The 12,319-nt window shown below is 43.3% G+C and overlaps 1 protein-coding gene across 5 annotated transcripts in view; it reads right to left on the bottom strand.

Moving 5' to 3' along the window:
* SH3PXD2A (SH3 and PX domains 2A) overlaps positions 1 to 12,319 on the bottom strand; it is a 254,832-nt gene that overhangs the window by 21,853 nt on the left and 220,660 nt on the right. For 4 of the 5 annotated variants that reach the window (XM_061458831.1, XM_061458832.1, XM_061458835.1 and 1 more), the window contains 2 exons: positions 6,687 to 6,800; positions 2,129 to 2,212 (listed from right to left, as the gene is read on the bottom strand). In XM_061458831.1, the coding sequence (XP_061314815.1) occupies positions 2,129 to 2,212; positions 6,687 to 6,800 (198 nt within the window). The remainder of the gene's footprint in view (positions 1 to 2,128; positions 2,213 to 6,686; positions 6,801 to 12,319) is intronic. The other variant, XM_061458833.1, reaches the window with a different exon arrangement.

Raw genomic sequence — 12,319 nt, 5'->3', positions numbered from 1 at the left:
GCTCAGCCATGGAGGGTGCCCCAAACCTTGAGATGCTGCAGTTTGTGCCAAGTTCAAGTGCTGAGATTTAGTTTGAGATAAAGCACATGTTCTCCAACACACTCAAAACCCCAGTATTGCTTGGGCCTAAGAGGGAAGAAACTGTTATGGAACAAGAAAAAGGCAAGGATGGAAGAGATTAGGGGAGCCTGTGATGGGGAAGACTGCCAAAGACACTGTCAGAGGGCAGTTCTGGAGCTGAAGCCCACAAATAGTGGGCATAAAAGTGAAAAAGATAAAACCTGGGAATGCAATTTAGGTCCTCAAGTTTTACCTCAAGACTATGTTACAGGATTGATCATGCAGTCTTAATATCTTATGGAGCTTTGTTTGCAGTGTTGTATGAATATGAAGGATATATTTGTTTAAACTAGTAAACAAGCTGTTTAGAAAACTGGTTCTCAGAAATGATCCCAGTTAATTTACCTGGAAGTATCTGGCAGACTTTGACAATGCAAAATAAGTAGCTCCCAAACTCCTGTGGTACAGAAACAAGCACAGGTTCTTTTGTCTCTCAGGGTAGTCCAGTTGCTGCAGGGTCTGCAGTAGGAAGAACGCCCTTCTTGTTACTTTGGTTTCCTCAATCACACCAGTTCTGGTGTCCTCAACATAAAAAGGACATGGAACTGTTGGAACAAGTCCAGAGGAGGGCCACAAGGATGATCAGGGGACTGGAGCACCTCCTGTGTGAAGACAGGCTGAGGAAGTTGGGGCTGTTCAGCCTGGAGAAGAGAAGGCTGTGTGGAGACCTCATAGCAGCCTTCCAGTATCTGAAGAGGGCCTTTAGGGATGCTGGGGAGGGACTCTTCATTAGGGACTGTAGTGATAGGACAAGGGGTAATGGGTTCAATCTTAAACAGGGGAAGTTTAGATTGGATATAAGAAGGAAATTCTTTCCTGTTAGGGTGGTGAGGCACTGGAATGGGTTGCCCAAGGAGGCTGTGAATGCTCCATCCCTGGCAGTGTTCAAGACCAGGTTGGACGAGGCCTTGGGTGGCATGGTTTAGTGTGAGGTGTCCCTGCCCATAACAGGGGGGTTGGAACTTGATAATCTTAAGGTCCTTTCCAACCCTAACTATTCTATGATTCTATGATTTTGAAGCAAAGGTGAAAGGTCGCTGAGAAGTTGTATGTGCTTGACACACACAAGTCTGCAAAAAGAACCACCACCAAATCCAGGAGAAGATAAATTTGCTACTTTTAAAGTCCATTGTCTCCTTAAGCAGGAAAAGGCACCCTCAACCCAGAAGCTCCTCTTGTGGTTACATTTGGTTCCATCCCCTCAATAAGGCTGGCTGAGAGTTACAGAAGTGAAAATTGTGCTTCCCCCTGCCTCTTCCCATTTTGAAGTGTAATGAATACCACATCTGGACAATCTTGCAAGAAGAGTAGAAGTGGACAGAAAGGGGTACATTTGCTCTTGAGAAGATGATTCACACGCACCAGAGAAGTGCTTGGGTTGAAGGATACCTCAGACTTCACCCAACCACAGCTTCAGAACACAAAGTGCTCCTCCCTCCAAAGGCAGTGTCAGATGAGCAAAGCTAATAAATAGATACTGCTGCTGGTGGTCTTTTAAACACATGGGACTGACTCCAAAAGCTCCCAAAAGTCCTGAAGGAGTCTGTCTTTAGTACCAAGCACTGCTTGCAAGAAAAAGCAAACCAAAACTGGAATGATTCTCATCTTTCCACTCCAAGCACTTTTCCAGCGCACACATCTTTGACCATGGCTTTTGGCATTCTTTTCATTTTAATAGCCCTGAAATATCACTTGTCCTGATTGAGGTAGGAAAGACTGAGTACAAATATGCCCGAAGTTAAAACACAACAGATGTGAGCTTCCCCAAGCAGCACAAGGAGTCAGACTTCAGAGTTACCTTTGATTATCAGCCTCCAGCTCTGGGGGTGCCTAACCCTGGTTCCAAGACACCCTCATGCTGTCATGTACAAAATCCACATCTGAACTCTGGAGCTTTGGCCTCTCTCTACCAGAGTGCCGAAGATGCAGACCCTGGTACACCACAGCCAAAGCTGCAGCATGGCTTTTGGTGCACCATTAGGGGCTGGTGCCATAGGAAGCTATTCACCTCGACTCTGCTGCCTGTTGACTATCCCGCCCAGCGTCCATCGCCGGTCCAGGCGCCTCAGGTGAGCCTTGCGTCGCTTAGAAACTAGTTTGGAACATGGAATGAAAAAATAAGAACAAAAAAAGGAAAAAAATGATGGGAAGGTGAGAAATAAAAATAAAACATGGCATTTGCAAGCACTGGTCTTGTTAACAGGAATGAGTTAGGTGGCATGTAGACAATTTGGTTTAGTTTATATAGTATAGTGGAACAAGTTAGATTCTTGAGCCTGATCAACACAAATCACCTAGAACTGTCATAAATTGCCACTCTTATTATGGCTTTCCTTAAAAAAAACCCCAAAAGCCAAAACATGCACACCCCCCAAAATGAGACGTACAGCTTAAGACTGCTTGTCCAAGGAGGTTGGATCAACATCATTGCTGTTGTGTCTCCCAGTTAGGGTGCATGATCTTTGGAGGTTTCAGTCTATAGCATATGACATCAAACAAAAACAGGGCTCTAACCCTCTCTAAGCAAATTATTACACTATAAACAAAATCTAGGGGATAAATAATAATTAAAAAAAAAAAGGCAGCCTGTCTTGTGCGAGTTCACTTGTAACAGGAGCACTCGGGTAAAGAAGCCAGGTGGAAAGTGTCTGATGTCTCCTTGTTTATAACATGGCTCAATCACTGCCACAGCTAATTATCCCAATCCAAACTTCTAATATACTGATTACAAATACAAGGAAAAACCTACCCTTGCAATTACTGAGCAGGCTCAAGAAGCTAACAAGCCAGAACTGAGAATTAGTGACACACTGAAACAATAATTTATACTTAAATTATAAACAAAGACAAGACACCTATGGAAATGGCATTGAGAGCAGCTGTGCACAGAGGACACCACTTTTTCCTGGATTACATACATAGAACTGTATTCAGTGCCTTCTTATTCTTGTGAAGGTGTGAACAACACAGGAACCATTGGACTGTCATAGAAACACAGACAAACGCTTCCCTTTTCCCATTCGTAGGCTTCCATGCTCTTTTGGCAACTACTGCAAGGGTGCTTGGTGCTGCTACAAAGCAATGTGAAGTATTACACTTCAGCTATCGCTAAGGTGCAAACACAACTGTTTCGCTAGTGATACAGGGAAACTGTTTGTAAACTCCGACATCAATAATCACTCAATTCTGCTCATGTGCACCCATGAGAGCACACACCACTGTCTTCTAGGATCGTGTTCTGTGGACAATCAGGTATGGAAAAATTATTTGATTTGGCAATGATTAGCTGAACAAGTAAAAAAAAAAAAAAATTTGTGATTTTCCCAGAAGGGGCTTTTGTCTTTTTGCCCTTTATATCTGTCAGGGGCTTACAGACCAGACCCTGCACCCTGCTCACTCTCCTCATTTGCTCCTGTATTATAAGGCCTAAACCTTCCCCAGTAAACTGGAGTTGTGGTGAGTGTTGTTGAACAGACTCAACGTCTTATTTGTGGTACTCTGTACTTCCCCTTTGCTGCCTTGTGAGCCATAGAAAAATCAGAGCTTTTCAGAGGAGCTGGATTTCAAGCATTATAGCTCACTGTGTTTTTAGCTGGAAATCAGTGATCCTCTTGGAAGCCCCTGGTGGCACAGAACACGAGCTGTCTTCACTCCCTATTGGTAGAGTTTTTCTTACCAATTGCTTTAACCTGGTGGCTTTCTCCAAATCAACAGGACATTAGACTGCCAGTTACATACACGCTACACAAGAGGCAACATAAGACACCTCACTAGACATACAGATTATAGCAGAGAAGTTAAAGCTGAGGTCATGATAAGGCTGCCTGTATTAGGAGGTGTCTGTAGAAGAATAGAAGAAATGAAAGATATCCAACTTAAAGGCTTGCAGGAGGGGTGTGAAAGGGGTAGGATTTGCTTCAGCTGTCAGCACATAGCAGTCCCCCACAGCTCCTTGCTCACACCAGGAGTTTGGAGCATTCAGTCATCCAGCAGCACCCCTTGGACACAGTGGGTCACACAGATCCACCACACACTCTCCTCCTCAAAACATACGACTACCCCACAGTGATAGCCCTGTTACATCATGATGCTTTTTAGGAGTCGGGGTTTTTTCCCCTCAACAATACTGAATTTTGCCATTTGACTTCAGACTTGGACTTCATTGATCATATTAGAGGTAGTCACCAGAAAGGTTATTTATCCACAAGTGTCTAAACCTTTGCAGAGACCATTTTAAGATGTTTACTTTAACAGGTCTCGTGGCTGCAAATGTTTCTTTAGATTGCTTTCTGAATGTTTTCCAAGCTTTGTAAGATAGCGCTGGTCTAAACACAGGCCCAGGTAGCAGTCGACTGTCTACCCTCATCCTGACAAAAGATGTTGTGCAGGCTCCAGCGCAGTGAGGAAACACTTTTGTCTTTCTAAGGGAACAGACTATTCAAACAAACACACATGGAAGTATTACTGCTATGTAGAGGCAGCACTATTAGTAAGTTGCATTCAGCACCTCCTTATCTTTATAAGGGGCTGCCGCAGTAGAGCAGACCTCCGAGTCTGCCTGGCTTGTGGGCTTGTTCCAGGCCTGCTGCAAATGGAGAGGGCCACGAGGCTGATACAGAAAGCTCCCTGCATTAGTGTTTCTACCCTTTCAAAGTAGGCAGAGCATAGACTGCATAGCTGCAAGAAGCCAACATCTTCAGGAGTCACTCTGAAACTCGTATGAACTCTAAATTCACAGGCTAGGGCACTTAATGCACTAAACTGCCTTCCTCCTCAGTTATACTGGAGGTCCTATCTCCTGGCAAGTTTTCTTTGTAAGTATGTACACTTTTATATGCTTTCCTTTAAAGAGAGTGAATCCGAGTTGTTCTTTCCTCTCTTACGAAGTAACTATTAGTAGAGGGGAAGAGCAGCCCAAATAAAGAACTGTGGGGGACAGGCGCAGGACACACAACAAAGAACAAAAGAAGCCTCAGCTTACGTGCTTAATAACAGAAAAGAAAGTTACAGAAAAGCAAGCGAAAGTTAGGGCACATCAAAGCAGCGGTTGAGGTAATGCAATTACATTTGTCACTGAGATGGAACTGAACAGAAAGGGAAGAACAGTCTCAGGTTTCAGCATATCTGGATTTGGAGTAAGGAAAGGAGCAGGACTACTGACTATAGCTGAGGAGAGCAGTATAATGGATTAAAGGGGACCAAGAGGAAAAAGATAAGGAACACCTCATGGATTTTCCATTACCCAGGAAAGACTGCTGTGTGGCAACAGCCCTGTGCAGAGTATGCTCCAGAGGGCAACATGAAAACCAGAGGAGAGCTTGAAATGAAAGTAATAAGGCTGTCAAGCATACATCATATTTAAGAGTCAGGAAAAGGGAGGAAGCTACAAACCAGCAGACAGGGCACTCTTCAGCTCCTTCAGGAAAGAGCAGTAAGCTTTTGTTCTTTACTAACAGGGAAACTTTACTAACTGCTTTTGCATCTGCTAAGATGTTGCATCATACCAGACTGGTTACTTGCCTGCCAGTCTACAGCCAGTCTGTCTCTAAACCCTAAGTGACCCAGGATATGGGTAGCTTTGAGCAGGGAAAAATGAGCTACAGAGCCAAAGGTTTCAATAAGCCACAGATGTCACCCCTTGGGGCCCAGCACAAAGTTATGTTTTGCCTGTGTGCTATCTGAATGGACAGATGGCCACCCCTACACATCTCTAATCCTCCTGCCTGTAAGGAAAGGTCAGCTGAGTTTTCACATACGTTTTACATAAGCGTCACATCAAGAGCACCTAGAAATTTAGCAAAAGATTCATTAGAATGGAGAAAATAACAATAAAAGTGTCCTTTGTACACAGTTGCTACATGAGAACTCTATTAAGATGTGGTTAGTCTTTCATAATGGAACAGAGGAACATGTGAGGTTGTACTATTCCATTTCTGGAACCTGAATTTAGCATCTTTAGCCAGAAACCAGCACAGCTAAATGCACATACATGACAAATGGCATCTCAGTTCTAACAGAATGAGACCACACCAAATAAAATTACCTTTCCACACAATCACAGACCACAGCAAACAGCAGTGAAGCTAGTTTCAAAGATTAATTAAAAAAATAGTAATGAGAAGCAGCCATTCAAGTTAAATCTTGCTCTTTCAATGGCCTGTGGCTCTATTGAGTATCTTTTTCCAGTTAAAAGCTTTCACTTGTATAGTTTCTGCAAATAAGCCATGCAAGTTCTTGCCTTCCATAGACATGAAAGTCTGAGACCTCTACCAGAACATAGTGGTTGGACTTGACCATGAGTTGTTTGTGTGATTTTTAAAGGGTATTGAAATGAGCACCATTTCAGCTTTTGAACCTCTAGTCACACTGACAGCCTAAGCTGCTCACAAAGGGATTACAGGCATGGTACTTCAATTTCTTCTGCAACAATTTTACTGATATAATAGGTTATTGCACTAGATGAACAGCCACAAGTGGCAGCAAGAGTTTTCGGAGTTTTCCTATGGGGAAAAAAGTAGAAAGCAAGCAATAGCAGTTTCCCCTTGATAACAAAAAGCTTTCCATACCTTCCCCAAGTTTGGATGTGTTGATGTCGGAGTCATCTCTGGTTCCATTTTGGGATTCCAGGTACGTAGCAGGGACCCAGCCCTGCTCCTCTGCTGTGCTCACAAACCACCAACCTACAAAAAGGAGTAAAGAAAGTTGCTCATTCAACATTAAGAGGAATAAGAACAGCAGGATGCTACAGAAGAGGTAACACAGAGTCAGCAGCTCTGAGTATTTAAGTATTCTAACTCCCCTAGAGAGGGGGTTTAGTTCTATTACACAATTTCTATGAGATACTCTCACAGCAGTAAATGAACGTGCAGGCAGGCCTCGTGATAAAAGGGTACAATGCAGCAAACACTCAGTTCACTTTAAGAAACCTGAAGTCTATCCATGAAAGCTCTGATTTGAGTTCTCCAATTCAATTTCTCAAAGCAAGTCTCGCGACATGTACATCTACAGTATCAAAACACTTTGTATATATATAGATGAAGTCACAGAAGTCAAAAGATAGAAATAGGCAAGACTTCAGTAGAAGGGCACATATTTCAAAACAGGATACAAAAGAAGTGCTTCTAGAGCACTTTCCACCACAGCTGTTGTTTAGCAAACATGACCTGAATTCAATTCCCTGGGAAGCTGGGAAGTACTGCGCAGAGCAGAAATACAAGAGAAAAGCTAACTGAAATGTGACTTCAGGCCATAAGCACCAGCTATTTGCTTTCCCACCTGAACATCCAAGCCTCTGCCACTATCTACAAAAATCTTCAGTATTTACCAACTCTACACAATTAATGTTTAGGTCACATCTGTGGATAAAATTTAGAGGTGAGCCATCTTTAGGGTAAATGCATCCCAACTATAACTATCTTTGCCTCTTTTCTTGCTGACTACATTGATTTATAGAATCCTCCACTGGTTTTGATGTAGACTCACTCATCCAAGAGCTTGCTGCCCTCAGATATGAGCAAAACTAGATTCTGCTCCATTCAGATAAGGTCAGGGTTAAGATGCAGCACAATAGAAAGCCAAGCAGGTAAACCATTTCTGTTGTTTTCTACAATCTCCCATTCTCCCCCAGAAATGCAGGTTGCTTTGTCAGGACAATGCAAACTATTGTTCAACCCCAGTCTTCCAGCCCCTCCAAAGGGAGCTGAGAAAAATAGCATTTCTAAACATGCACCTCGAAACAGTTTACAGATCTTGATAGCTGTCATAAACCAAACAAATCTCCATGGAGATTCCCAAGCCTGCAGCAGGGCCAAGCCAGCTTGGTCTGTAAATAGATGGGGCACAAACCCTAGTTAACTTATGGTGGGGCAAAGCCCCAAGCTGTGTGACAGCCACAGCCAGGAGGCCGCAGCCCTGGGCTCAACAAGGGGAATGCAGGCTTCACTGGACTCTGCCAACATGCAACTTTGAAGACAAAAAGTACCCCAACAATGCTCAAGTGTTCATGCTAAAAGTCACCCAAGTTCCTTCCAAATCCTGTCATAGAAGATTTTACCAGAAAACAGTAGTTACAAACTCTCCTTCTCCTCTCTGGGGCTCATAGATGGGAGACGATGTGCCTCAAGAAACAAACTGCTCACTTGCCACCACACAGCTGCTAGGTAGCTCTATTTATTTACTCTTAACCTCCCAGACACTGCTCTCCATTTTCTGGCCTAGTAGAGGTTTGGAAACTTTGCTTCACAAGGCTCATGGTTGGAAAGTTAAATTTAGTTATTCCCCCTCAGCAGGAGGTGGATTCTCCTGCCACGAAGCCCACAGCAGTGAACACGCAGGATCTGCCAGACCGTTTCGAACACACATCTCCATGGTTGTTCCTTATTTTACTAGCAATGTATCGACATGCGCAGCAAACACAGTTTAGCACACACTCATAATTTGGCACAAAATGTGAGAAGTTGGCTTTCAGCTGATATAAATTAGACTGGAATAGTTTATGTAAACTCTTCCTCAGAAAGCAATTAAACACAATTGCACAAAAAGAACTTGCCTACACTTAAGAACGTGTGCTGAGGCCAAATTCAAACCATGGTAAAAACGTCTTTGGAGGCCTGGATCGCCCAGACTTGTGACACAGTGCTAGCCCATTTCACAATACACCTCCTCTGGTTTGGCTCACTGAGCTGCATCATGACCTCAGAGCTGAGTTTAAGGTCTTGTGTTTGGGGCCATAGTGTAACTGAGCCTCCATCCAAACCATCTAAACAGGGCTCCCTGCTAAAAGGCAACCCCTCACCACCACCCCAGGCATGCATACACATATCTTCCCACTGCTTCTAAAAAGCCTTAGCAAGGAAGCCTCTCAACTCCACTGATCTTAAGAACAGGCTCCCACATACCGGCTAGAAGTCAAGTCACATTTGAGGAAGGTTATAGTCAAGTAACTCAACCAAATATCAATTGCAATGTGCAGACAGAGCATGTAACAGCCTAAGTGAGGTTTTAAGCCGCTTTGAGTCTTCAAGCCTTCACTAAGATTGAAGCTCCTCATCTCCACAGAACTCATGAAAGTTATCATTTGTTTCTAAAGATTCCCTTTATAAACTCTGTGCAGGGGTAAAGTACATCTGAGAAACCTCCTCAGCTACTGAGAAATTGGCAGCATCTGTACAGAGTGAGAAAACCAATCTCTGCTTTTGAATTCTCTTCTTCCATTTCAAGCTTGCTTCTTAGAAGGACAAAAGAAAGGCTTTAATGCAGCTCACTGAGTGGCATGTCCACACACACACACAAAGTGTGTTTGACTTGAACAGCCTGAACAACTGAGAAGCCTGAAAAACTTCCAGCAGCACTCCTGGCAGCAAAGAAGTCAAAAAACGGATGATGCTCACAAGCAAGATGTTCACAGCCTTAGAATGGCTGAGCAGAGATTGCAGAGGTAGCTCACTCCCTATGAGGCAAAAACCCGAATTATGATGGCATATCTAAGCCAGGAAATTAAAACATAGTGCAAGAATTAAACTCCTAGCAGAAGATGGCTGAAGCACAGACAAGTTCCACAATGCAGTCCATGCATGACAGCAGTGAACTGCAGAACTCTGCCTAGCTGATCATGAAGTACTTGCTCTGCACCATCCCCTCTTTAGAAGGACTAGGGTAGCTGCCATTTGGTCCCACCACTCTTTCTTCTCCTTCCCTACCCCCAGGTTCATAGGGGTTCACAGTTTACAGACAGACTGGGCTTAGTTCGTGCCATTATAATCTTGACTTTCTGCAAACAATTTCTTGTCCCCTCCCCTGCCATCTTTCCCAACCCAGAGCATCGCAGAGATGTTGTTAGAGAAGTTGCTTTTGAAACAGTGAACAAAACATTGCATTTATTTGGAGTTCTCCCTCTATGCTGGAATTGAGCTCAACTTCACAATCCATTATTAAAACCATTCTGCAGCAACATTTGCAGAGAATTATGTAAAGTTATCTCTGTGCACTGCCAAGCTAGTCTGAGGTTCATTCTTGCACTCACCATCTGTAAAAATTAGGCAGTGCTTTACAGCTTGTGTTAACCCTTACAGGTGCCCTTACCTCTCATGCATGAAAACACAACTCTAAAACTCATGTGGCATGGATGCCTAGACTGAGACTCATCAGCTCTCATGCCTGATGAGGATTCAAAGGACCTTTGAGTCTCACAGAATGCACAGAAGGAACTGCAGCCACTGTGTGCAGACCAAGCTCAGCTTGAGCTTTGCAACATTACTCCAAACCCTGCCTTAATACTAATCCAATAATACAATTTTTTTAAGGTAGAAATACAATTTTCTTCCTACATTTGCTGACCCTTTGGTTGGCATCTGTCATCATCCCTAGCTGCAACAGCCAAGATGCCTCTATACTCAGAATCCACCTAGACTCCAATAACCCTCAAGTATTTTCAGTATAGAGCTACAACAGTTAGCCAGAGACAAAAGGTTCCACTTTTCACATATACATACACATGGCAAGATGATGGTTGCCAAACACATTGGTCACACGAGTCAATAAATGACTAAAGTACTAGAACTGTGAAAACCATATTCTTGCTTTTAGTCGTATTCGTAGTCCTCTCACCAAAAGGCTTTCAAAAAAGCAAAAAGACTTTAGGCAAGTGTTATCCACAGCCTGCACCATGGGAAACTACAAGAGCATAGTCAAAGGACTGTCTTTTAGGCAAGTTTACACACATCCTCACCCATCCACGCTTCAATATTGTCCCTTTCTCCACACCTACAGGAAACCTAGCTAATCCTGTTGTAGCCTACCTAATCATAAGAAGCTACAAATCACTTAAAGTGAAAATGCATGATCATGCTGGACATTGGTTTCTAATTCTCCTCTCAGCCATTAATTTCTCTGTAGACTTTGACTGTCAATTTATGAGCTTAACTAAAGTAAACAAGAAAGATAGCAACACTGTAAAAGTGATCAGGAATCTCCCTGCATGAGTGGACTACCCATTCTTCTAAACAAATACTTAAACAACACTCCATCTCTCAAGAGTCTTGGAAAAATTCCACTCAAACAGCAGTCTGGTACATTTGACGTGCTCTTTGGACTTCAGGGAGCTGCTCCCTTTTAAGTCCTTCTGCCTTGAAACTAACTCTTGAGGGTTATTTTGATCCAACAACTTAAATTGTCCTACAAAGCAGTACTAGATGCAATCAGGTGACTTCCAGACCTGGCACACAGAACTTTTCTTGCCAACTGCTTATTACTTTCTTTCAGACATGTGCCCCGTTTCATTAAAAACCAGCTAAGATAAGCGTATTGCTACGCAGATGAAGGCACTTGCTTTTTCCACCCCTCCAGAGCTCTTCCCACACAGTACATGTGCATTTGATACACATAAGGAAATCAGTTGAAATTGGCTTGGACAGACCTCCAAAGAACATGCATAAGCAGAAATATAAAGGCCCCAGAAGTAGCATTTTGCAAGAGGGATTTTCTGCAGTAAGCATATTCTCACACCCACTTCCTAAAAATACACTACAGTGTCCGTATACTGTTAGATACTATCACTGTACATGCTGGCTCTGCTCGCTGTAAAAGGATCCTTCAGCCCGACACACTTGGCAAAGCTGCTGGGTTGAAAACTTTGAATTTATATGAAGGCCAGTGTCCAATGTCTGAGCATTTTGTCCTTAGACTCACAGAAGAGGCATCTTTCTTTTACTTATGGAGAGATACGCGACAGACCTTCCTAGAGTGGAGCTGACTACAGCTTGGGCTACAGAAGTCTGTGTGTGAGTCACTGCACAGAAGACCAAGGCTGTCATCTCAGGATGAATTATTCAAGTTGGTGAAATATTAAAGGCAGCTTTCATCTTTGAACACATAACGTTTCCAAGCCTGTGTGCACTGCAGACCTCACTGCAGCCACCACTCAACCATGAAGCAACATTTGTCTCTTTTTAAAGATGGAAGTGGGGCTGAAACAAAGACATCCTCAAGGAAGAAAAATGCACTTGTAGCAGACATCTTACTTTAACACAATTAAGACCCACAGGACAGGTTCACAGCCTTTTATGTGCCATACCCAAAGCAGATTGGGCCACACACTAGTATTCTAGCTCAACAATGTTTTATGGTCATTCTAGCCAGTTCACATCCTAAAGCTACATGCTAGGAGCATGGTTTGAATGCGCAACCCCACTTCCCATGGGAA

The sequence above is a fragment of the Pezoporus flaviventris genome, unplaced genomic scaffold (genome assembly GCF_033815535.1).
Source record: "Pezoporus flaviventris isolate CSIRO_AGI_PZ_B2104156 unplaced genomic scaffold, CSIRO_AGI_Pfla_v1 ptg000029l, whole genome shotgun sequence".
Taxonomy (NCBI): Eukaryota; Metazoa; Chordata; class Aves; order Psittaciformes; family Psittacidae; genus Pezoporus; species Pezoporus flaviventris.
This window is presented reverse-complemented; position numbering and strand designations above follow the sequence as displayed.